Here is a 25331-nt window from a genome sequence, read left to right as displayed (position 1 = left end):
TGTGTCCATTGTGCCTGGGAATCGCTCAATTAATATGCGCAACTGTTAGTTTCAGTGCTGTCTGGTTTCTTTGCAGTCAGAATACACAGAGATTCTGCAGCCTGCCTGTTTTCCTTACATTGTCCTGTTTTCCCTGCATGCATTTCAATTCTCCATTTTGTGTCGGGCAGTGGCCAACTTCGGTGGCTACAGGGTGGAGATGACTGAATGCACGGTCACCAGTGGTTGGTCAGAGACGACTGAAAAAGAATGTTGATTGCAGGGCTGGAGAATGTTGTGAACAGAGGGCAGGTGAGCCCGTGAGAGGATTTAAAATTTAAGAATGTTGATGTTTGTGGTAAATATTGCTCTGTGATGAATAGCTTACGGTATAGGAAGTATAGGGGGCTGAGGTTGTGAACAGTCTGGTTCAAAGAAAGTGAGATGAGAGAGGAGGGCAACGTTTGTAGCAAGGGTGCAGGGTTGGTTCAAATGAGAGAACTTGTGGACTCTCTCCTCCAGGATTGGATGTTACAGATGCAAGTTGGAAACACAGGCAGTGGAGGGAGTCGACCGGAGAGAGGTAGAGTTGATGGTGTACAAGTGGAAGCTGACTTCAATTTTATGAACAATGTTGATGAGACTACATATAGTTGATGGAAGAGGGAGCAGCTCCAGAGGCAGCAGGGAGCACAGTCAGCACTGAAGGTACTTTGGCTAAATACAAGATCATTCTTTATGGCTTTTTCAATGGTTACCAACAATTGTTCCATGGGGTCACGCGATGTGGAGAGCGGCTGTGTTTTCGCGAGCTCTGGCTCTGCTTGTGTTTTTATTTTTTTAATATAAATTTAGAGTACCCAATTCATTTTTTCCAATTAAGGGGCAATTTAGCGTGGCCAGTCCACCTACCCTGCACAGCTGGGTTGTGGGGGTGAAACCACGCAGACACTGGGAGAATGTTCAAACTCCACACGGACAGTGACCCAGGGTCGAGATTGAACCTGGGACCTCGACGCTGTGAGGCAGCAGTGCTAACCGTGCTGCCCTTTGCTGCTTGTCTTTTTAATCCTTTGTTTCATCTTGGTGCACATTTCACACTACTTCCTGCACAGGCTGAATGGTTTGCGTTATGTCCTTGGAAGTTCCTGATTGGGTTTTTCGCCAGAAAGAGTCCAGATAAAATACTAAAATCCTCATTTGTTTGGAGCGGTCAGAGTCTGCTCTGGTGGGGCCCAGCTTGTGGTGCAATTGCTGCTGAGCGGGCTTTCGCCTTGATCCTGTTGTGTACATCGGATGATGGCCACCATCGAAGATGTTGTCATGATTGAGAATTTTGGCTTTGTGGTGCAGGTTGTTTGAACTCACTTCAAAGGACTGCGGGGTACCTATTATGCAGAGTGGTGGAGGAGCATGAAGGCCTTTGCACTCGAAGAGCACTGTCCCTGCTTTGTTGCCCCCAAGGCCAGGGCCTTGGCTGTGGACCAAGGACCCACCTGGATGTCAGAGAGGTGGCATGGTAGAAGTGATGGTGTCTTGTGCTTCGATCATTGGAATCCTTGCGAGATCCTGAAGAGTACTTGTTGATTCTACCTTATCCTTTGCAGCCTTGTGTAACATGGAAGACGTCTTTATCCTGAAATTTACCCTGCAGCTCTTAAATAATCTTGAACGTTACTCCCGGTTGATCTTTTCGATGTTTTGTTCTTTTCCTGTAGGGGATTATGAATTGTGAGTGTGATGGCCTGTGCCATTGATTATCCTAATCCTGTTCGAGCAAAGCCATTTTGACTCTATCATGGGAAGTGTGATTTGTGGATTTTTCTTTGGGATTTGTATGTTTTTTTTAATGTCTTTTGAATTAAGAATCGGTGTCTTTATCGTTCTTTGGTCCGGGCAGAATTTGTATCCTGTGGAGGACTGGGTTCCTTTGTTTCCTCAAGGTTGAGTTTTTCCTTTCCTCCAGTTAGGCCCCTCTCCGTGTCCCTCTCCGAGGTTCTTGTGGTATTTGGGTTGTTAAGGTGGGAGGTTGCTCTGGATATTTTTTCTGCGATGGAAGTCGCTTTCACCTCAGTTGGGTGTCCCCTCCTTGGGGTTTTCTTTTCTCCTTTTCTTGTATCCCCACTTGCCTGGATGAGGGCAGCTCAGGAAGCTCGACACCATCCAGCTTCGCATGATTGGCACCCCATCCACAAACAATCACCACCACCAATGAGCAGTGGCAGCTGTGTGTTTCACCTACAATTTGCACTGCAGAACCTCACCAAAGCGACTTGGGCAGCACCTTCGAAGCCCATGATCCCGACCCTCTAGAAGGACAAGGGCAGCAGAGACTCGGGAACACCACATGGAGTCCCCTCCAAGTCATTTGCCATCCTTCCTTTATTGTCGCTGGGTCAAAATCCTGGAACTCCCTCCCTAATAGCACCGTGGGTGTACCTACACCGCATGGACTGCAGTGGTTCAAGAAGGAAACTCACCACCTTAAGGCCAGCCAGGGATGGGCAATAAAACCAACAACACCCACATTCGTAAATGTTTTTTTTTGGAAATATATAGCATTTTCTGCCAGCACTTATTGCACTTAATATAGACTTTAGACAGTGCAAATATGGGACCACACCTTGTGCAATGTATTGATTTATTTCCTCCAATTAAGCATCGGAAGCATTGAAACCATTTTCCTGCAAAACTTTGGCTCACCGTCCTTTGTGACCTCACTTAAAATTCTCAGCCTTGCATTGAAATCCCTGCACAGCCAAGCTCATCGTTACCTCTGACAACCGCTCCCTAAATTCTCAGTTCCTTTGATTCCGGCCTCTCCCAAATTCCCCCAACTCTTTCATCCTCCTCCAATTTTGCAGCCAAGTTCCTCGCACACATTCTCCCCTTCACCTTCCTCATTTAAAATCCAACTCTGTAATCAAACTTTTGATCACGCCTCTTAACATCTTTGGTTTGATTTCCATTTTGCTTTGATTGTACCACTGAAGTGCCTTTGGATGTTTGTCTGTATTACAGGCACTGTGTAGTTGCAAATTGCTGCAGCGTGTACTCGGGTGTTATATATATGTTTTTGCCCATCTTGAGACTGGAACAGGGTTTGCATAAGAGGTTTCCTTTTCAAACAGATGAGAGTTTTTCTGAGGGTGGTTGAGTCTGTGGAATTCTCTTTCGCAGAGAGCAGTGAAGGATGGGTCATTGAATTGATTCAAGGCTGTGTTAGACAATAGAGTCTAGGGTTATGGGAGGCAGACAGGAAAGTGGAATTAAGACCACAACTAGACCAGCCATGATCTTATCATATGGTGGAGCGGGATCGAGGGGTTGAATCGCCTACTTCCAGTCCAAAGCTCTACTTTGCCGGATTCTTCACCTTTTGACTGTCCATTTATTTGGTTATACCTCTTTAGGTAATATAAATGATCATTTTGAATTGATATTTAAAGTACAATCTCTCCCTATTGAAGCCATGCAGGCACAATAAGCTGAATATTCACTAACTTGATCTTGAAAGACAAAATTGCATTGAGATTCGAGAATCATAGCATTTACAGTGCAGGAGGCCATGAATCTCAATGTAATTTTGTCCTTCAAGATGGAGTTAGTGAATATTCAGCTTATTGTGCCTGCATGGCTTCAATCGGGAGAGATTGCACTTTAAATATCAATTCGAAATGATCATTGATATTACCTCGGGTGGTAATTTATCCAGAACGGAATACTGCTCTTTGTGCCTGGCTTCAAAGGTTCAGCTGAAAACTGGTAGTGATGGGACAAAGCAAACAAAGCAGTTGGTAAAAGTGTGTCCATCAAGGGTAACCACAACATTTGGCACTGGCAGACTCAGACCAGGCAACAAAATGAGGGATCAGACCAGGCAACAAAATGAGAATTGTCTGTATAAGTTGGCAGCACGCAGCGTTTACTCAAGCATTTACTTGAGCCTTTCAGTTGTGTGCCTTTTACAAATTGACTTTTGTCTGCTAATATGTTTGTATATTTTTTTGGTTGAATCAGCGGAGTATACATTTCCTTAGGTTGTTGAACACTCCGCAAAAAGACCCAGGAAAAGTGCCAAAAAATGACATTTGTAATTTTAAGAACGCTGTTACTTTAGACTTCTCAAATTGATGGATGTTCATATTGAAGTACAGTAAGAAGTCTTACAACACCAGGTTGAAGTCCAACAGGTTTGTTTCAAACACTAGCTTTCGGAGCACCAGTTTCATCTGAGGAAGGAGCAGTGCTCCGAAAGTTAGTGTTTGAAACAAACCTGTTGGACTTTAACCTGGTGTTGTCAGACTTCTTACTGTGCTCACCCCAGTCCAACGCCGGCATCTCCACATCATATTGAAGTACTCATGGACCAGTGTGCAGTTCATTGTAAAAACAGTCCACATGTAGCAGATGATTGCGTGATTTACATCCTTGAAATACAGATACAGTACTTTACATTTTAACAAATTTTTTGCATTGAACCTTGACGTAAGTTGTTACAATCACTTGTATTCTGAAATTTGTGTTTGTTTAACGGAGAATATCGCAGGGTTTGGAATTTGTGACTGAAACTTTGGGAGATCTGGTCAGTTGGGATATGAAAATGGAGATTGCTAAGATTATTTTGGATTGAGAGGCGGGAGCATGTTCCTTGGATTCTTGTGTCATGAGGTGCACATTAATCTTTATTTTTTCCCCCCATTTCTTTTATGGAGAAATGCCCAGTTTCATTCACTCACTTGGCTAATGGACAAGATCATTAAACTGGCACAAACCTTACTGGGAGATTTGGTTGCTGGTTGAATGTTTGTCCTGCAGGATTAAACACTGAAAACAATTTTTGGTTGATTACAAGAAATTCTTGTGCACTCCTGCAACTTGTGACTCTGCTGTACTTGGGCATTCAGCACTTTTTCTGTAAGCCTGCTATTAAATCACCAAAAGAGTGTAAGCTCTCAGTGCTGTCTAAAATATAGAGAAGTTTTTTTCTATTTAAAAAAAATGAGTAGTTATGTTCAGTAAATTTGTGCAAATTCTTATTTGTATGTTGACACCGCTGGCAAGGCCCCTAATTATTGCCTGCCCCTCAATGCCCTGGAATTAAGACTTGTTCAGCCATTTGAGAGCAGCTAGAGTCAGCAACATTGCTGTGGGACTGGAGTCGCATGTAGGCCAGACCAGTTCAGGGCAGCAGATTTCCTTCCCTGAAGGGCATAGGTGGGCCAGACAGATGGGGTTTTGCAGCAATTGATAGTATTGTTCTTTTTTTTTTAATTTTAGTGTACCCAATCATTTTTCCAATTAAGGGGCAATTTAGAGTGGCCAATCCACCTAGCTTGCACATTTTTCGGTTGTGGGGGCGAAACCCACGCAAACACGGGGAGAATGTGCAAAATCCACACGGACAGTGACCCAGAGCCGGGATCGAACCTGGTACCTCAGCGCCGTGAGGCCTCCGTGCTAATCCACTGCGCCTCCGTGCTGCCCATTGATAGTATTGTTAATGAGATTATTTTATTCCAGCTTTTTCAATTCAGTTAAATTTAAACTCCTCCGGCTCCTGTGATGAAATTGGAACTCTTGTCTCTGGAGCATTAGTCTGCTCCTTTGGATTACTCATCCAGTAACCCAACCATTATTCTACCATGCACTTCAATAAATTCAAGCTTGTGGTTCAGATGTGACTGAACTTTTTTCGCTTGCCTTTGATGCTTCGTTCTTCCTTCTCTCCAGGTTCTAGCATGAATGGCCAAAGCCTATAGTTAGACCAATTGTCTAGATTGATGAGAGCTACATGGAAATGTGGTAAAGTGGGGATGACAGTGTGTGATGAGCATGGTATTTACGACCCCTCCATCAGGCACGGTAGAGTAGAGATAACCCCGGTAACTATAGGCCAGTGAGCCTTACTTCTGTTGTGGGAAAAGTCTTCGAAAGGTTTATAAGAGATGGGATGTATAATGATCTGCAAAGGAATAATTTGATTAGAGATAGTCAACATGGTTTTGTGAAGGGTAGGTCGTGCCTCACAAACCTCATTGAGTTCTTCGAGAAGGTGACCAAACAGGTGGATGAGGGTAAAGCAGTTGATGTGGTGTATATGGATTTCAGTAAAGCGTTTGATAAGGTTCCCCGAGGAAAGGCTCAGGGAATTGAGGTTGTTTTCGTTAGAGAGGAGAAGGCTGAGAGGTGACTTAATAGAGACATATAAGATAGTCAGAGGGTTAGATAGGGCGGACAGTGAGAGTCTCTTTCCTCGGATGGTGATGACCAACACGAGGGGACATAGCTTTAAATTGAGGGGTGATAGATATAGGACAGATATCAGAGGCAGTTTCTTTACTCAGAGAGTAGTAGAGGTGTGGAACGCCTTGCCTGCAACAGTAGTAGACTCACCAACTTTAAGGGCATTTAAGTGGTCACTGGATAGACATATGGATGAAAATGGAATAGTGTAGGTCAGATAGGCTTCAGATGGTTTCACAGGTCGGCGCAACATCGAGGGCCGAAGGGCCCGTACTGCGCTGTAGTGTTCTATGTAGGCTATTGCAGAAAATACAGAGGCATGGGATTCAGGGTGATTTAGCAGTTTGGATCAGAAATTGGCTAGCTGATAGAAGACAAAGAGTGGTGGTTGATGGGAAATGCTCTGACCGGTGTCCAGTTACTAGTTGTGTGCCACAAGGATCTGTTTTGGAGCCGTTGCTGTCATTTTTATAAATGACCTGGAGGAGGGCATAGAAGGATGGGTGAGTAAATTTGCAGATGACACTAAAGTCGGTGGAGTTGTGGACAGTGCAGAAGGATGTTACAAGTTACAGAGGGACATAGATAAGCTGCAGAGCTGGGCTGACAGGTGGCAAATGGAGTTTAATGCAGAAAAGTGTGAGGTGATTTGTTTTGGAAGGAATAACAGAAAGGCAGAGTACTGGGCTAATGGCAAGATTCTTGGTAGTGTGGACGAGCAGAGAGATCTCGGTGTCCATGTATCCCTGAAAGTTGCCACCCAGGTTGAGAGGGTTGTTAAGAAGGCGTACGGTGTGTTAGCTTTTATTGGTAGAGGAATTGAGTCTCGGAGCCATGAGGTCATGTTGCAGTTGTACAAAACTCTGGTGCGGCCGCATTTGGAGTATTGTGTGCAGTTCTGGTCGCCACATTATAGGAAGGATGTGGAAGCATTGGAAAGGGTACAGAGGAGATTTACAAGAATGTTGCCTGCTATGGAGTGAAGATCATATGAGGAAAGGCTGAAGGACTTGAGGCTGTTTTCGTTAGAGAGAAGAAGGTTAAGAGGTGACTTAATTGAGGCATACAAGATGATCAGAGGATTAGATAGGGTGGACAGTGAGAGCCGTTTTCCTCGGATGGTGATGTCCAGCACGAGGGGACATAGCTTTAAATTGAGGGGAGATAGATATAGGACAGATGTCAGAGGTAGGTTCTTTACTCAGAGAGTAGTAAGGGCGTGGAATGCCCTCCCTGCAGCAGTAGAAGACTCGCCAACACTAAACGCATTCAAATGGTCATTGGATAGGCATATGAACGATAAGGGAATAGTGTAGAGGGACTTCAGAGGGGTTTCACAGGACGGCGCAACATCGTGGGCCGAAGGACCTGTACTGCGCTGTAATGTTCTATGTTCTAAGGTGACACGTTCTCAAATAGAGCTGATAGGGACTCTGTCCAAAGTCAGCAAGGATAAAGTGAGGGGTTGCAAGTGCCTGTATACAGGTTTGCAAGCCCAGTGGGATTGGAAAAAGTTGCAAGTTAAGAGACCTTATCCGATAGAAAAAGATAATAGGTTCAACACAGATTGGAGACTAAAGTTGAGATTGTCTTTAGACACAGGCTTTTTTTGTCCTACCCAGTTCTGCAAGTAACTTCAGTCAATGGGTTTCTCAGTTTTGGACTTGGGAAATTGGAAGCTCTCAGATATATTGGGTCGGTGATATGTAGCTTTCGTGATTGATGTTCCAGGAGTCAAGCCAAGGGTGTTGACGTTTGGAAGTCATAAGGCTGGAGCCATCAAAGATGATGCAAATATTAGATTTGCAAGAGCAATGAAAAATCTTTTTCAACAATTGGAAAAACAAGGTTTTCATTTTCCTTTCAAAGGGCTTGGAGGTGAAGATGTACTGATTCAGTCATTGCAAGAGAAGGTGAGATTGTGTGCAATCTAAAGAACATGGAATGTAAAATAAAATGATTACAAGCTTATGCACGTTGACAAATTGGCAGAAGTTACCAGTCTCAGAGTGGGGAGAGAGTCTTTGAGGACCTCCTGAGTTGAATATTAGATTGAGGCATTAATTTTATGGAGTAATTTGAGATGGCATTCTCACATTAGAAGGAAACAATGTCTTTAAATTTAGATTTGCAGCGAGACTGGCAATTGCAAGACTTGTATGGCTGGCAGTGGGTAGGACTGTAGCCTCCAGAATTTAAATTAATATAAATTGTGAGTTGAAATCAACATTTGCAACTTAAAATAGGCAGATAATCTTTATTAGTGTTAAAAGTAGGCTTACGTGAACACTGCAAAGGAGTTACTGTGAAAAGCCCCGAACCGCCACATTCCAGCGCCTGTTCGGGTACACAGAGGGAGAATTCAAAATGTCCAGTTCACCTAACAGCAGGTCTTTCGGGACTTGAGGGAGGAAACCGGAGCACCCGGAGGAAACCCACGCAAACGTAGGAAGAACGTGCAGACTCCGCACAAAGTCACCCAGCGGGGAATCAAACCTGGGACCCTGGAGCTGTGAACAGTGTGCTACCGTGCCGCCCATATTATATTACACCTTTATATGCCACTGATGATTAAGCTGAGGACGCTTCTGAAATTGCCTTTTTGCCATTAATTTCATTGAATCACAGTTCTGCACATCTACCATGGCATTGTGGTTAGCACTGCTGCCTCACAGCTCCAGGGACCCGGGTTCGATTCCGGCCTTGGGTGACTGTCTGTGTGGAGTTTGCACTTTCTACCCATGTCTGCCTGGATTTCCTCCGGGTGCCCTGGTTTCCTCCCAAAGTCCAAAGGTGTGCAGGGTAGGTGGATTAGCCATGGTTAATTGATATCCAAAAGGTTAAGTGGGATTATGGGGATAGGGTGGGGGCATGGGCCTAGCCAGGGTGCTCTTTCTGAGGATCGTTGCAGACTCGATGGGCCAAATGGCCTCCTTCTACACCTAGGGATTCTATTCTATGATTTCATTGGAGATTCAGCCATGTGAAGTTATTTAGCGTTGCCTAAAGTATATATGGCTGCAGAAAAATAAAATTGATGTTGATCATTTAATCTGGCCATTGCTATAAATTTCAGAAGACTTTCAAATGTGGGTAGAATTATTACAAGTATACAGTCCTTCAATACTTTGAGAAATGGGATTCAACGTTGTAAGAAATTTCTAAATAACATGTTTTCCTGGTCAATTTCATTCGGTAAGTATATCCAGGAGGCAAAAGCACAGTTTATATTTGTGGGCAGCATTACAATGTGGGGTTTAGCATGCTGACTGTACTTGTGGAACAGCCTCTATCCATTGAAATCTAACATCATTTTTGTTTCCAGACCCTTTGAAATGAGTTTGAGTACAGTTCATTTCCTGGTGAACAGTGATCTGCAACATTTCCTAATCCAGCAGTAGTTTTCCATCCCACTTAAACAGGATAACTGATATTTTAATTGTGGCATTTCGATTTATGGGGGGAGGTTATGATGAACATGAAATGTTGTAATTTCCTCGAGGGGCTTCAATGTACACTGAAAATCAGTATAACCACACGTTGGATGGTCAGAAGAGTGTTGGGTTTTAAAAAAAAAACAATCCTTGCATTCAAATTCTCTGCACTTCAACCAAAACTGTTTTATTTTCAGTCACATGTCAGATGTACTAGTGGTAGTAATAGTTCAGATAGAATCCTAAGCTGCGAGTATATGAACAGCAGGTTGAGCCGAACTCTGGCACTAAATCTTCTCCTGTCACATTTAAAGAGCAGTCAAGGATCATCAGTATACAATAAGTACAGGAGCCTTGTTCAACCTCTCTACCACAGTACAATCAATCAAATGCCAGTATATATTTATATAGTGATGGAATTGCAATTATATTTCTGCGAATCCTAGTTCATTTGAATAAATGAAATCTGCAAATCTATAAAATCTCGTATAAATGTTAGTGTGATGCATTTCCAGGGAAGTCCTCCAGCATTAGAAAAGTGTGAGTGTTACTTTGTTCAGGTTGAAGAATGGTCTGAGCAGCAGAGCTGTATGAAATTTATCTTTAAGAGTTCTTGAAGGTACTGCTGAAGGGACCTGTGGATATTTCTAATACGTTACATTTCATATCTAGGTGTGCTTGCTCCCAGGCACAATTATTTCATCCAAATCAGTTTTTAAAATACTTTGCTGCAGGGATTGCTGCTGATGCAATGTTGTAATTGTCTAATTCACCTGACAGTCTCACATTTCAGAATCGCTTCCAGCATTTTCTCTCTTTATTTCAGATTTTTAAAACATTCAGTATGGGATGCGGGCATTGCTGACTGGGCCAGCATTTATTGCCCGTGATCTGTTAAGAGCCAACCACAATGCTGTAAGTCTGGAGTGACTGACCAAGTCAGGGTGGCACTTGTACTTCCCTATAGGGCATAGCGAACCAGATCGACTTTTAATGAAAACTGTTCCATGGTCGGATTTTTCATTGAATTCAAATTTCACTACCTGCTGTGGTGGGATTCAAATCGATGTCCCCAGAGCAATACCCTGGGTCTCTGGATTGCAGGTCCAGCCACAAGAGCACTATGCCACCACCTTCTCTGATTTCCAGCATCCACATTATTTTGCTTTTGTGCCACAGGTTCTGAGAAACAAGCCATAGTTCACCCGTTTGTCACCCGCAGCATCAAAACTTTATTTCAATCATTTCATGCCTTTCCTCACCCGTAGCTGTACAAATTAGTGAGCACCTGCAGAATGGTAATACCTCACTGCACAAATCCTTGTTCACTCTTTCGTTTTGGAGATGAGACCCAGAAATATTTCATTGTCATAGCTTGCAAACGGTGCTAAAATGTGGGATTTTACAAGCTGTTGGTCAGATGAAACAAAATGCAGGGAATTCAACCATTGCATCAGCAATTCACTGCAGCAATACATTTTAGAAATTGATCCAGATAAAATAATTGTGCCTGGGAGTGAGCAATAGAACTCAGACATAGCGAAGTATAAAATGTTGGAAATGTAATCAGGCCTATTCATCACAATATGCAGTACCTGCAGGAATTAATAGATATAAATTACATATAACTACTACTGAAATGTTTGAAATCTGAATCAGACTACATACTTGGGCCTGTGCTTTGAACTTTTAAAAAGCAGCAGTACTTTACTGTATGTGCATTGCACCAATATATATGGAGGTTAAATAATGTACATTTGCCAGTGTTAAATCCGGATTAGCTGAAATATGATTACAATTCTGTCACCATACAAATATAGAATGATATAACATTTCTTGTACTGTGCTAGACCCTGGTTAGAGGCCTGCACGTGACTTTGTTTAATTGGGTGATATTATTGTCCACAAACTTGATGAATTGGCTAAAGTTTGGTGATATCAAACCACAATGACTGAGATCATCATGGTCACTGTAGCCGCTTTGCACCATTGCAGCTGGTGAGACGCAGAGTCTTCCTTTGCCCGTTCTTCTGTTGAGGACCCTTTGTGCCAAACTTTTGTCTGGCATCTCACCCTGACCTTGTCACCATCGGTGGCCCTGCAAGGAACCCCCAACAGCATTGTTCAAGGGAACATCGCAGTACCCAAGTCTCTACATCAAGGTGTTGACACACAAGTGTGCAGGAAAGGTTCTTGTAATGTCCACTGTACATCAAAAGACATTTTGGCTTTGTCAAGATTATCCTTTTATATCATCGAACAAGGCTCCTGTACAGCCGTGCTTATGATGCATAATGGTTTTAGCTTGAAGGTGGTATTTTATTGAATGATTTTGGGCTTCCTTAACAGCACTGCTCTCTATGCTTTGGCTATAGGGACAATCTTCATGTTCTAGAGAGGAATCTATTGGATGGGATTTAGTCACCAAAGTATAACTCCATAGAGTTTCTAAAACAGATGATGGAATTTTCCGAGATTAATTGCTACTCTTGATTTAAAAGGTGTGCTTGAGAAAGGAATTCCCTGGACAGAATAAGGTGACAGATATTTATTAGAGATTTGAGGATGTTACTAGTAGGGTAGATAAAGGTGAGTCAGTAGATGTAGTATACCTCGATTTTCAAAAGATGTTCGATAAGGTGCCACACAAAAAGCTAATAGGCAAGATAGGGACTCGTGAGGTTGGGGGTAATCATAGAATTTACAGTACAGAAGAAGGCCATTTGGCCCATCGAGTCTGCACCAGCTCTTACAAAGAGCACCCCACTCAAGCCCACGTATCTACCCTATCCCTGTAACCCAGTAACCCCCACTTAACCTTTTCTGGCCACTAAGGGTAATGTAGCATGGCCAATCCACCCAACTCGCACATCTTTGGACTGTGGGAGGAAACCGGAGCACCCGAAGGAAACCCACGCAGAGACAGGGAGAACGTGCAGACTCCGCACAGACAGTGACCCAGCCGGGAATCGAACCTGGGACCCTGGAGCTGTGAAGCAACTGTGCTAACCACTAAGCACGGTAGCATATATCAGCATAGACAGAGGTTCGGTTAACATAGAAAACCATGGTATAAATGGTGCTTTTGCAAGTTGGCAGGCAAAGTGCTGAAAGGATCTTTGCCAGGCCCTGGCTATTTAGAGTCTATAATTAATGACTTAAATACATTGTCTCCTAAGTTTTCTGATGATAAGGAGCTAGGTGGAAAGATTAGCTGTGGGGAGAATGCAGAGGCTGTAAAGAGCTATAAGTTAGGTTATGTGAGTGGACAACAAGATGGCAGATAGTGTGAAGTTATTCACTTTGGTTGTAAAAAAAATATATTTCAAAAAAGGTGAGAAACTTGTCAAAGTTCATGTTTGGAGACGGGTGTGCTTGTACAAGGAAGGCAGGAAGTTAGCATGCAGGTGCAGCAAGCAATTAGAAAGGCAAATGTATGTATGAAGATTGGAGTACAGGATTAAAGAAATCTTGTCCAGGGCTTTGGTGAGTCTGCCTCTGGAATACTGTACAGTTTTGGTCTGCACATTTGAGAGGATATACTTGCATTGGCGGTGATACAGCAAAGCTTCACTAAATTTGTCCCTTGAATCAAGGTGTTGATCTGTGATGTTTTCTCTGGAGCAGAGAAGACTGAGGGGTGACCTGATCGAGGTGTACAAGATTATGAGGAGCATGGACAGGGTTGATAGGGAGCAGCTGTTCCCCTTAGTTGAAGGGTAGTTATGAGGGGGCACGTTCAAGGTGAGGGGTGGGAGGTTTTTTATAATGATCTTTATTGTCACAAGTAGGGTTACATTAACACTGCGATGAAGCTACTATGAAAAGCCCCAAGTCACCACATTCCGGCGCCTGTTTGGGTACACAGACGGAGAATTCAGAATGTCCAAATTACCTAACAGCACGTCTTTCGGGTCTTGGGGGAGGAAACCGGAGTACCCGGAGCAAACCCACGCAGACACGGAGAGAACGCGCAGACTCCACACAGATAGTGACCCAAGCCGGGAATCGAACCTGGGATGATTGATGCAAGTAGGGCAGTGGATGTTGTCTATATGGACTTCAGTAAGGCCTTGACAAGGTCCCTCATGGCAGACTGGTACAAAAGGTGAAGTCACATGGGATCAGGGGTGAGCTGGCAAGATGGATACAGAACTGGCTAGGTCATAGAAGGCAGAGAGTAGCAATGGAAGGGTGCTTTTCTGATTGGAGCGATGTGACGAGTGGTGTTCCGCAGGGATCAGTGCTGGGACCGTTGCTGTTCATAGTATATATAAATGATTTAGAGGAAAATGTAACTGGTCTGATTAGTAAGTTTGCAGACGACAAAGGTTGGTGGAATTGCGGATAGTGATGAGGACTGAGAGGATACAGCAGGATTTGGATTGTTTGGAGACTTGAGTGGCGAGATGGCAGATGGAGTTTAATCCGGACAAATGTGAGGTAATGCATTTTGGAAGGTCTAATAGAGGTAGGGAATATACAGTGAATAGTAGAACCCTCGAGAGTACTGACAGTCAGAGAGATCTAGGTGTACAGGTCCACAGGTCACTGAAAGGGGCATGCTTGCCTTCATTGGCAGGGGCATCGAGTATAAAAATTGGCAAGTCATGTTGCAGCTGTATAGAACCTGAGTTAGGCCACACTTGGAGTATAGTGTTCAATTCTGGTTGCCACACTACCAGAAGGATGTGGAGGCTTTAGAGAGGGTGCAGAACATACCAGGATGTTGCCTGGTATGGAGGGCATTAGCTATGAGGAGAGGTTGAATAAACTCGGTTGTTCTCACTGGAACGACGAAGGTTGAGGGGGCGACCTGATAGAGGTCTACAAAATTATGAGGGACATAGATAGAGTGGATAGTCAGAGGCTTTTTCCCAGGGTAGAGGGGTCAATTACTAGGGGGCATTGATTTAACGTGCGAGGGGCAAGGTTTAGAGGAGATGTACAAGGCAAGTTTTTTACACAGGGTAGTGGGTGCCTGGAACTCGCTGCCGGAGGAGGTGGTGGAAGCAGGGACGATAGTGACATTTAAGGGGCATCTTGACAAATACATAAGTAGGATGGGACTAGAGGGATAAGGACCCAGGAAGTGTAGAAGATTTTAGTTTCGACGGGCAGCATGGTCGGCACAGGCTTGGAGGGCCGAAAGGCCTGTTCCTGCGCTGTACTTTTCTTTGTTCCTTGTTCAAGGGAAATGTGAATCTTTGGAATTCTCTACCCCGGAGAGTTGTGGATGTGGCATCACTGAATTTATTTAATGCTGCGATAGGCAGATTTTTGGAGTTTCCTGGAATTAAGGGATTTGGGGAGGGAGTAGCCAAGAAAATAGTTGAAACCCAAAAGCAGCCATAGCCGTATCTGAGCTGTGAGAACTGCTCCTCTTATGTTTTTCAGTTTATTTTACCTCAAAATCGCAAACTTCGTTTTGCGCTATACTTCCATATCCCACAGCAGTTAAGTACCTGCCCGTTTGAGGAAGTAATTTTCATGTGCAAAATCTGATTGAGTTTGTAAAAAGCAGTATAAATATGATACATAACAACAAAAGGTAGGAGTGCTTCCCCTCTCCCAATTTGTTTTTCCACAGTCCAGCTGAAATGCAGGCTAGAATTCTTGATACCATACTGTGGATGGTGCTTCTACTTTGGAATGATCTGTGACTAATGCTACCAGCCAGGGGTTCTTGCAATGGATTACAGCAGCTTCAGTCTCTCAGAAATCAATTAGATTTTACCCTCCCAGCTATGACTTGAGCTGTGGGTCACCTACAGGAATTTATAGCTATGTAGGGGACCATACCATACTTTATGGGTCCCAGAGATTAGCAGAAAAATTCATCCTCAATTTCACAAGCACACAGGAGATTCTGTGGGGTGACATTATCGTTGGTGTGCAGTCAGTTGACAACAGTAAAGTTCATGATCAGTTCTCTTTTTGGGTTTCTCTCCTGCACTGGGTCAGGGATCTCAAACAAAAGAAAGAACAGCTTTGTATTTATATGGTCCTTCAATATAATCCAGACATCCCAAAGCACTTAATGCAGCTAGAACATATTTTTTCTGAAGTATAATCACTGCTATTATGTAATGAAGCATACAGTAATGCAACAGTCAATTTTGACACAGCAAGGTTTCACAAAATCATAAGATAAATGACCAATTAAACTGTTTTGGTGTGCTGTTTGAGTGATAATTGTTGACCAGGAGTGTGAGTAGAACATCCCTACACTTGAAATAGTGCCATGGGATCTTTTAGATCTGCACGAGCAATTTAACTGTTCTGAAAGACGTCACTCTCTCACTGTTGAATTGAAGTGCTAGTGATGGTGTGCTTTCAGCTGGAAGTTTGATGGGGTGGCCAGTGCTGTGAGTGGGGAGGTGTTCAGACAGCGGATTGGTACATGGTTGTAAAGGATTTAAAAATAAATAAATTTAGAGTACCCAGTTCATTTTTTCCAGTTAAGGGGCAAGTTAGCGTGGCCAATCCACCTACCCTTTGGGTTGTGGAGGCGAAGCCCATGCAGAATGGGGAGACTGTGCGAACTCCCCACACGGACAGTGACCCAGAGCCGGGATCGAACCTGGGGCCTCAGCACCATGAGGCAGTAGTGCTAACCATCGTGCCACCGTGCTGCCCGTTTGTAAAAGATTGAGGAGATTTGGGAGTACTGTGCTTGTGTGCCCACTTACCCTCTTTTGAGGCTGCCTACACGATTCACACCCTGGTTAGACATGTATCTGAGTACAGATAGAGTTTTCATCTTATATGCAATGTGTGCCCACTTTGTGGCGTTTGTCCAAAACATGTAAAGCTCACCAACGCTGGAAGGTTGGGATACTATTCTAAGAATACATATCAAATTATTGATGTAACCTAACTTTATATTTTGTTATCTGCATTGGTGTAGCCAACAATTTGATCTGTGCTAAATAATATCAATATTGCTGGAATGAGAGCAGACCAGTTTCTTAATTTTAAATTGAAAATTCACTATCAGCTTGTTGAGTACTTGCTAGCAAATATCTTTGGTATATTCTGTCAACACTGGGATTGATTTGATTTAAACATTTTAAAATAATGAATCACTCTTTGGTGGTTCAGTTTCATTTGCTGACTATACAAAAATACGATTTCTGTTCGAGCTGACAGTGGATGAAAATCCAATCTGCTTTTGTAATCTGTTCCAGTATTATCTCCAAACCTTTTACTGGACAGACCCTGATGTTTTTTCACTGAAAAGAATTTAAAGAATTTTTGGAACGCATGAGGCAGTCGTCCTGTAACAGTGGTGCTTTGAACATTCCTGCCTTTTGTATGCCTCTTTTAAACCCAATTTAAAGACACTTCTTACAATTTGATGATGTTGGGCCTTTGACTTCAGTACAGTGTGTAACCTTCATATTGCTGCTTTTATTCTTGGAGTAAATCCACAACGCAAACAGTCCATTTGCAAGCAGCAATATTAAATCTCTGTTTTCTATTCTGTTTGTCTGTAGAGGTTACCTCATGGTGATCAGGAAATTCAGTTCTTGACCATTTTGCCTAATTTTTTTGAAAACACAATGTGCAAGTGTGAAAATAGGCAACTCCCAAATGGTGCGTTCAAACAGGATTTTCAGGAATTGTGTATTGCATTCATTTCCTCTGCTCCACCTTACGAGGAAAACTATTAAAGCTTTTGAAGCTTCGTATATCGCAATATCTTGTTTCGGGCAGTAGTTCATCAGCCCTGGACGTGTTTATCTCCTTTCTGTAGGTATTTCTGCATTTATGATATAAGCATTTCAGAGCTTGATCGTTAATATTTTCAGGAAGCAAAATTCAGCGGCTGCTGGAAATGTACAGTTGATCAGACAGCATCTGTGGAGAGAGAAGCAATTGACATTTCAATTCTTTTCATCAGAACTGGTCACGTTCTGTTTTTGTTAACCTTAACTCATAAAGCATCAAAATGACTAAGTGTGTACGATGCCATTTTAAAAATCTGGGAGGGGTGTTGATGGCCTGGCTGACATTTAGTGCCAATTACTCATGATAGCTGTTTTAAAAAGTGGAGGGCACACCTTTTGAATACTACAACTGCTAATTGACAGCGTATGACATTGAGGTGCCCCAGCAAAACTGGAGTCAATGGGAATTGGGAAAACTCTCTGCTGGTTGGAGTCATACTTGGCACAAAGGAAGATGGTGTGGTGGTTGGAGGTCAATCATCTCAGCTCCAGGACATCACTGGAGGAGTTCCTCAGGGTAGTGTCCTAGGCCCAACCATCTTCAGCTGCTTCATCAATGACCTCCCTTCCATCATAAGGTCAGAAGTGGGAAGGTTCCTTAGGCAGCATCTTCCAAACCCACTAGCACTACCATATAGAAAGACAAGAGCAGCAGTTACCTGGGAACCCCACCACCTGGAGGTTCCCCTCCAAGTCACTCACCACCCCGACTTGGAAATGTATTGGCTGTTACTTCACTATTGCTGGGTCAAAATCCTGGAACTTTCTGTAACAGCACGATGGGTGTATGCACACCTCGGGGACTGCAGCAGTTCAGGAAGGCAACTCACCACTACCGTCTCAAGGGCAACTAGGGATGGGCAAAAAATGCAGGCCTAACCAGGGATTCCCAAATTTAATTTTTTTAAATGTTGCATATCAGACTTTTTCAACACCTCTTTTGTGCAACTGATTTGATTTCTGTAAGTGGGCATCAACATTGACTTAAAATGGCACGAACTGACCATGGTAAACTATTGGCAATATCTAGTGTCCCTACTTTCAATTCTGAATGTATTCATTCTGGGCCACTTTTCACGACATCTCTTAAATGCTGCTTTACGATCCAGAATGAACACATGCAAAATGTAACATGCGTCACAGGCTTAAATATGTGCTCAAAGGACTCTGCTGCTTTTTCATAACTGAGCATTAGAGAATTCTTGGATTGGAAAATAGTTTCACCCTTAAAAATACAAGCAATTTATTGTCATCCATGTCTGACCAGTGTGCCAACACAACAATAACGTCTTGCGCAGTAAGAGTAATGCCAAATTTCAATCCACATGTTTGCGAACAATTGACTGGTTCCAGAAGTTACTTCATACTGTTAAATATGTTGTCTACTAACAGAGCACCAGTTGTGAACCACATGGTTGCCTGTGGCCCTGATTATTGAATTAGCATTTGTATTAAAAGTTGGCCTTTAACTTGCATAATTCTTCAAATACTTTTAGATCTATGACTAAAGAACTTATATTTGCGTAATACCGTTCACGCCTCAAGGTCAAAAACACTTTCCAGCCAATTAAGTACTTCAGAATCACTACAGTGCAGAAGGAGGCCATTTGACCCATCGAATCTGCATCGACAAAGTTTTTGAAGTGTGAAGTTGTGGTCACTGAAGAAAAATGTGCGGCCAATTTTCCTACCGCAAATCCCACAAGCTGCGATGAGATACTCCAGTTGAAGTTGGTCAAGATATAAATATTGCCTCAGGACACTGCAAGAGTTCTCCCTGCTCCAGAAATTGTGCCATGGATTTCTTCTATACCCACCAAAGAGGGTAGATAGGACATCAGTTTGAAGTCTCGACTAGTCCTAAACTATTGCACTTCACATGGGCGATTCCATTCAAAACTTTGTGTATCCATATGCAAACTATTGCAGTTTACATCAGTTCATTAGTCAGATTAGACCAGGATTTACCATGTTTGTTTCCACCTGGCTTTACCAATGGCCATAATGTTCCATTTCTCTTTGATCTTGAAATAAACATTCCATGAATCCCAACTTGTGCAAAGCTTAGGTGTGCATAGCTTGCTTTTGATCCCTGAACCCCACCTTTTTTTCCCCTTAGAACCTTCTGTCACCGTGTTCCTGCAGACAGGAACACCTACCCTAACCGCAAGTAAATGGGAAGGTACCTTGCAGCGGTCAATCTACTTTCATTTCAAAAATAAGTTCCAATAAGAACTCAAAGCAGATCTGTCCGTTTGAGCATAGAGGTTTATGTTCCAATTGTTCAAAGTCAGTAATTGGAATTGCCGCATTCACCAGTTGAATGTAGTCGTGAGTAAGCTGGCAAGGCTTGGGGTATGTGAATTGACACCAGCTTGAGTAGAGCTGAAGTTTCCGGTCAGACTTGAGGTCATTGGATGTCATGTTTATTTAATAAAATTGTGGATTGTCTGGTATAATTGTGCCATACATGACTTTGGGCATCATTGAAGCAATTACATTATCAATTTGCTTCTGCGGTTTAGCATTGCAACACGATGATTGAACGTCAAGATTTTATCATTTTCTCCCTTGCCTTCAAGGCAATGAAGCACATCATTTGGTTGAACTGTTGCAATATTGAAAAGGAAGGAATCCGAGGATCCAGGCTCTGCTGCTGATCCTCCATGTCCATCCCCCAATTAAAATTGTGCACTGATACAAATTGTTTGAAATTCTACTTAAGAGTCCAGGTCCTTGGAAATTCTACATTCAACTCTAAAATTCAACTTCAGTCTCTGAAAATCCCTGTGAAACATAAATTTAGCAATGCCACAGATCTGATGAATTATTGCGATCTGTTTGAAATGCTCGTGTGAAAAATTCAGAGGGTCCTCGTCTGACACTGTGATTGGCACTGATTGTAAAACCCAGTGCAGGAATTACACATTCTGCACAAGTTAATTTTGTGTTACATACCAGTTTGTAATGGCTGGCTCTTCAATGAAGTATTTTTGAAATGCACATGTCACTGTTTTTGCTGTTTGGTGAGGATAATTTGACAATGTGATTTTATTTTGGTGCTGGGGGATCCACCTGAGGACAGATTTATCCCACACTGACATCTCTGTCAGTGCAGCACTGCACTGAACTCTTGTCTAGGTTATATACAGTACTCAAGTTTCTGGAGTGGGGCTTGAACCCACAGCTTCTGCCTCCGAGGTAGCAGTTCTACCACTGAACCAAGACTGCCACTTACTTGCACTTATGGTATAAGAGACTGTAGACGTAATTTGAAACACTAGTATGTCTCTTGAACTTAAATGCCATAGTTTTTAGCCTGAGGCTAGATATAAGCTACATAGCTAACACCATTTTAGATGTTAGGGCAGGTCCTTCCATCCAATTGTATTAATTTGTAGTGTTTCTTTGCACTAAAGACATTTTAAAACATTTGCTGTATGGTACTAAACATTAGAATTATCTTGCCCAGCTGGTATGTACTGGGATTTATATTCCTTGCATTCTGTCGACTTCAGCTGACCCTTTCACCAAACTAGTCTATCTTTATTTTTGCTTTCCCCTTCTTCAACTTTGAACATACTACGTATGCATCATTTATTCGTGACATCATTCAGCTTCATAAACCTATGTCTGGTTAATCTTGAGACACTCGATGAAAGAGTGACCTGACATGGGGAGATGGGAGCGGACTGGGAATACTGTGGGAACATGCGTTCAAATCCCACCACGGCAGCTGGTGGAATTTAAATTCAATCAATCCGATTAACTAATTTAAAATCTGGAGTTTGAAGTGCGTCTCAGTAATGACGCAATAAAGCTTTCATCAATTGTCATTTAAAAACCCCTCTGATTCATAACAGTTCTTTAGGAAAGCAAAAATCTGCCATCCTTACCTTACAACGTATGTCAGGCGGGATGAGGTATGCTTTATTGGGTATGGCTACCCCAGAAGAGGAAACCCTGTCCTCTTATTTGAGGATATCCTCCATGTCATGTGGCATTAACACTGTGCTCAAGGGTCCGATATCAAACGATCCAGCAGCTCAACTGTGGACCCATGAGGTGCTGTGTATTTAACTACAATCTATAATCTCATGGCCTAAAGTATCCATCACTCTACCATTACCATCAAGCCAAGGGATTACCCTGGTTCTTTGAATGCAGAGTGAATTATCCATCTCTGCCTCCTTCAGAGGTTCCTAGCATCACAAATGCCAATCTTCATCAATTCAATTCCAATGCCAATTCAGTTCACTAACGTGATATCAAGAGGGCGGCGCGGTGGTGCAGTGGTTAGCACTTCTGCCTGCAGCGCCGAGGACCAGGGTTCAATCCCGGCCCTAGGTCATTGTTCGTGTGATGGAAGATGGCGGCACTTTAGAGCAATAACCCGCTCACTCCCATTACATCCTTGGTCCAAACATGGACAAAAGAGCTGACCTAGAAGTGAGAGTGACTGTCGCATCAAGGTAGCATTTGATCGAATGTAGCTTCGAAAAACCATGGCAAAATTTAGGTCAATGGGTATTGGGGATGGGAGGCTAGGATCTCCCCATTGGTTGGAGTCGTGCTTAGCACAAAGGAAGGTGGTTGTTGGAGGTCAATCACCCCAGTGCCAGGAGTTCACCAGTGTAGTGTTTTAAGCCCAACCATCTTCAGCTGCTTCATCAATGATCTTCCATCCTAGTCGTAAGTGTGCTGTTGATTGCACAACGTTCAGATCACAACTCGTACTGAAGCAAGCCATGCCAATATGCAGCAAGACCAGGACTACATTCTTGCTTAGACTCTTAAGTAATATTTGTGCCACACAAGTGTCAGACAATAACCATTTCCGGCAAGAGCGATTCTTATCATGCCTCGTTGACATTAATAGCACTACCATCACCGAATCTCCCATTACCAACACGTTGAGGGTTACATTGACCAGAAACTAAGCTGAACCAACTATTTAAATACTGGAGCTGCAAGTGATTCATCTCCTCAAAGCATGTCCGCCAGCTACAAGGCATGAGTCAGGGGTGTGATGTAATACCCTTCAGTTACCTGGATGGGTGTGGCAGCACACCACTCGAGATACTTGCTGCCATCCATGACACAATAGCCACTTGATCGACACCCTATCCACCATCTTAAACAGCCACTCGCTCCAGCAAAGCATAGGGCAGCAGCATGTGCCATCTACAAGATGCACTGCAGCACCTCGGCTTGCATCGTCCATGGCTGCCAAGTCCTGAAGTGACACCAACTCCGAGATAGGGATGTGACCACTGGGCCACAAGATCATCTTGTGTGTAAAATCAAGCGGGGAATTACTGCACTTCCAACTCTCTCTGCATTGAACCACTAAAGTTCCCAAATAAATTCCAGGCAAGCATTGTTATGCTCTTAACACTCGTGGTTGAGTTTATCAGTCTGATGTGAAGTGACCAAGATCCCAGGAACTTATTGTAGGAATAATGAATTACCCTCCATGGCTTTAATTGTCTCTTGATTGAACAACAAATTGCACTGATAAAGGCATCCCAGAGCTCTTTGTAATTGAGTGAATTCAGGAGGACGTTGCATAGACATATTTGTTTGCAGTTGAATGTCGAATTCAGAAATGTAGTAGGAAAGACCAGTTTTGTTCAACTTCTATTGGGAAGAGGAGAGACAAAAGGATTTTGGGGAGGAATGTCATTCCCCTTTCAGTAAGAAGTCTTACAACACCAGGTTAAAGTCCAACAGGTTTGTTTCAAACACGAGCTTTCGGAGCACGGCTCCTTCTTCAGGCATTTGTCCCAATGGGCAAACAGAGGATTGGGCAGGGAATGGGTGATAATCAGTGTCATGAGATCCAAGAAGGCTTTAAACCACAACATAGATCAAATGATTGATTTGCTTTTGATCCATCGGAAGATTTATGTTGTTAAACTGACAGGGAATTTTAATCCATTTGAAAAGGAAAAGATTCGGTTTTGCTGCTTTGTGTTAATTGTTTTGGGGCAATCATTTAAATTGTGATTATGCATTTGAAATGCAATCCTGGTTAAAAAGTAACTATTAGTTCTAATTGAACTCCGTTAAAGATTTAAGGAGTAAGAGGATCAAGAGCCTTTCGGCAATGCAAGTCATCTGTGTGAACATGAGTTATCTGACACTAAACCTTTTTGAAACTGTTTCTGTTGCAGGTGAATCAGGATTAGGAAAATCGACGCTCATCAACTCTTTGTTTCTGACAGACTTGTATTCCGCAGACTACCCAGGCCCTTCACATAGGATCAAAAAAACAGTCATGGTATGTCCTCAATCTGTAAACCACGTGTTTGCCTGTTCATCTTCACAATTTATAAAAAAATGTTTTCAGTAACCTTGGGTTGAACGGTCCTTTCAATTTAACTTGCAGTGACAGACAAATACCTCATTTTCTGACAGACACACAGTGAAGGATGGCACAGCTGTCACTGTTTCAGTTTGCTGGCTCCTTGCATTTTTTTGTAAACTTCAGTCTACCAGCAATTGAAGAAGCAATACAATATAATCTTCAGATTAGGTGACAAAAGACAAGACCATTATAGAATTTTGTGGTGTTGAAAATCAGTCTGAAGCATAAATTTTAAAATGCTATCCTGTTACTCCATTAAGGGTTTATTGCTGAAGTGTCGGTATGTCAGAATGCATGGTGATTCTAAATGTCAGACTTCTATTTTATATTGACTTGGATTGTGAAACTTACTGAATTGTTCAGCTGCTTTGTCAAAAATTCATTTCTGAATTTGATGCGAGGCGGGTCTAAATTTGTCTAAACCCCGCCAGGCCTTTGTGTGTCAAAGACAGAATGAATGCCAAGCCTGGCGAGTGTGCTGAAGCAAAGCAGAAAACGCTGGAAATCCTCATCAGGCAGCATCTGTGGAGAGAAAAACAGTTAACATTTCGGGTTGATGACCTTTTCAGTGCAACTGGAGATTTAAGTTTGTCAGCAAGTGCAGAGCCGGAGAAACAGGGTAGGGCAGGGAAGAAGTAGAGAATAAGGAGACAGTGATAAAGTGGAGGAGAGGAAGATTAAACTACAATGATGTCTGTGCTATTTGTAAACCCACTGCCAGATGCAACTTTTATTTCAGATTTCCAGCATTCATGGTGTTCTGCTTTTGTACTTGGGTGCTGTTTAGCACAGGGCTAAATCGCTGGCTTTGAAAGCAGACCAAGCAGGCCAGCAGCACGGTTTGATTCCCGTAACAGCCTCCCCGAGCAGGTGCCGGAATGTGGTGACTAGGGGCTTTTCACAGTAACTTCATTTGAAGCCTACTCATGACAATAAGCAATTTTCATTTTTTTCATTTCATTGAAGCTCCTTTGCCAGAGTATAAACTTTTACCCCATTTTCTTGTTTTCCAATGCATTTCTAATGTTGTCTAAATACATATCACTGCAGCAATTAAGCAAGATTTCCATTATCCATCTTCCTTATTTGTTTGCTAGAGTTTCCATGGGACAATGTCTCGTGACAGACATTGCCTCACTGTGGAGATTGCTAACACCAGTCTTCTGTCTGGCATAAATCGGTCTCGGCCCAGGAAAGATTCATTTTATTTGTATTGTAATTGTTTATTCAAATGCCTGTGGTGTTAATGGATGGGGGCAGTGAGGTTTTACTTTAGCTTAATAATATAATCTTTACTATAAATTATAGGCTCAATGGATGTGGCTATTTTAAAAAAAAAAAAATTAAAACCTATACCCTCTTTAACTGGGAGCATTTACATTTGGCAACTTTTTCTTGGCAAGGTGGTAAGTTTTTTAAACATGCTGAATGTTTAGCAGCCATAGAAAGTATCTCCAATTTAGGAAACCATGCATCCTAATTTCATAGTAATTTTGCAGTGTAGTCCTGACTGTTATGTTTGAAAAAAGAAAGGACTTGAGGCTGCAATGGGAGCTGTCTACAAACCTC

At 42.7% G+C, this 25331-nt stretch overlaps 1 protein-coding gene across 4 annotated transcripts in view; it reads left to right on the top strand.

Moving 5' to 3' along the window:
* LOC119972863 (septin-7) overlaps positions 1 to 25331 on the top strand; it is a 224269-nt gene that overhangs the window by 106870 nt on the left and 92068 nt on the right. For all 4 annotated transcript variants that reach the window (XM_038810371.1, XM_038810372.1, XM_038810374.1 and 1 more), the window contains one exon: positions 23569 to 23675. In XM_038810371.1, coding sequence (XP_038666299.1) covers positions 23569 to 23675 — 107 coding nt within the window. The remainder of the gene's footprint in view (positions 1 to 23568; positions 23676 to 25331) is intronic.

The sequence above is a fragment of the Scyliorhinus canicula genome, chromosome 10 (genome assembly GCF_902713615.1).
Source record: "Scyliorhinus canicula chromosome 10, sScyCan1.1, whole genome shotgun sequence".
In the NCBI taxonomy this organism is placed as follows: domain Eukaryota; kingdom Metazoa; phylum Chordata; class Chondrichthyes; order Carcharhiniformes; family Scyliorhinidae; genus Scyliorhinus; species Scyliorhinus canicula.
The sequence above is the reverse complement of the archived record's forward strand: the minus strand, read 5'-3'. Positions and strand labels throughout refer to the sequence as shown.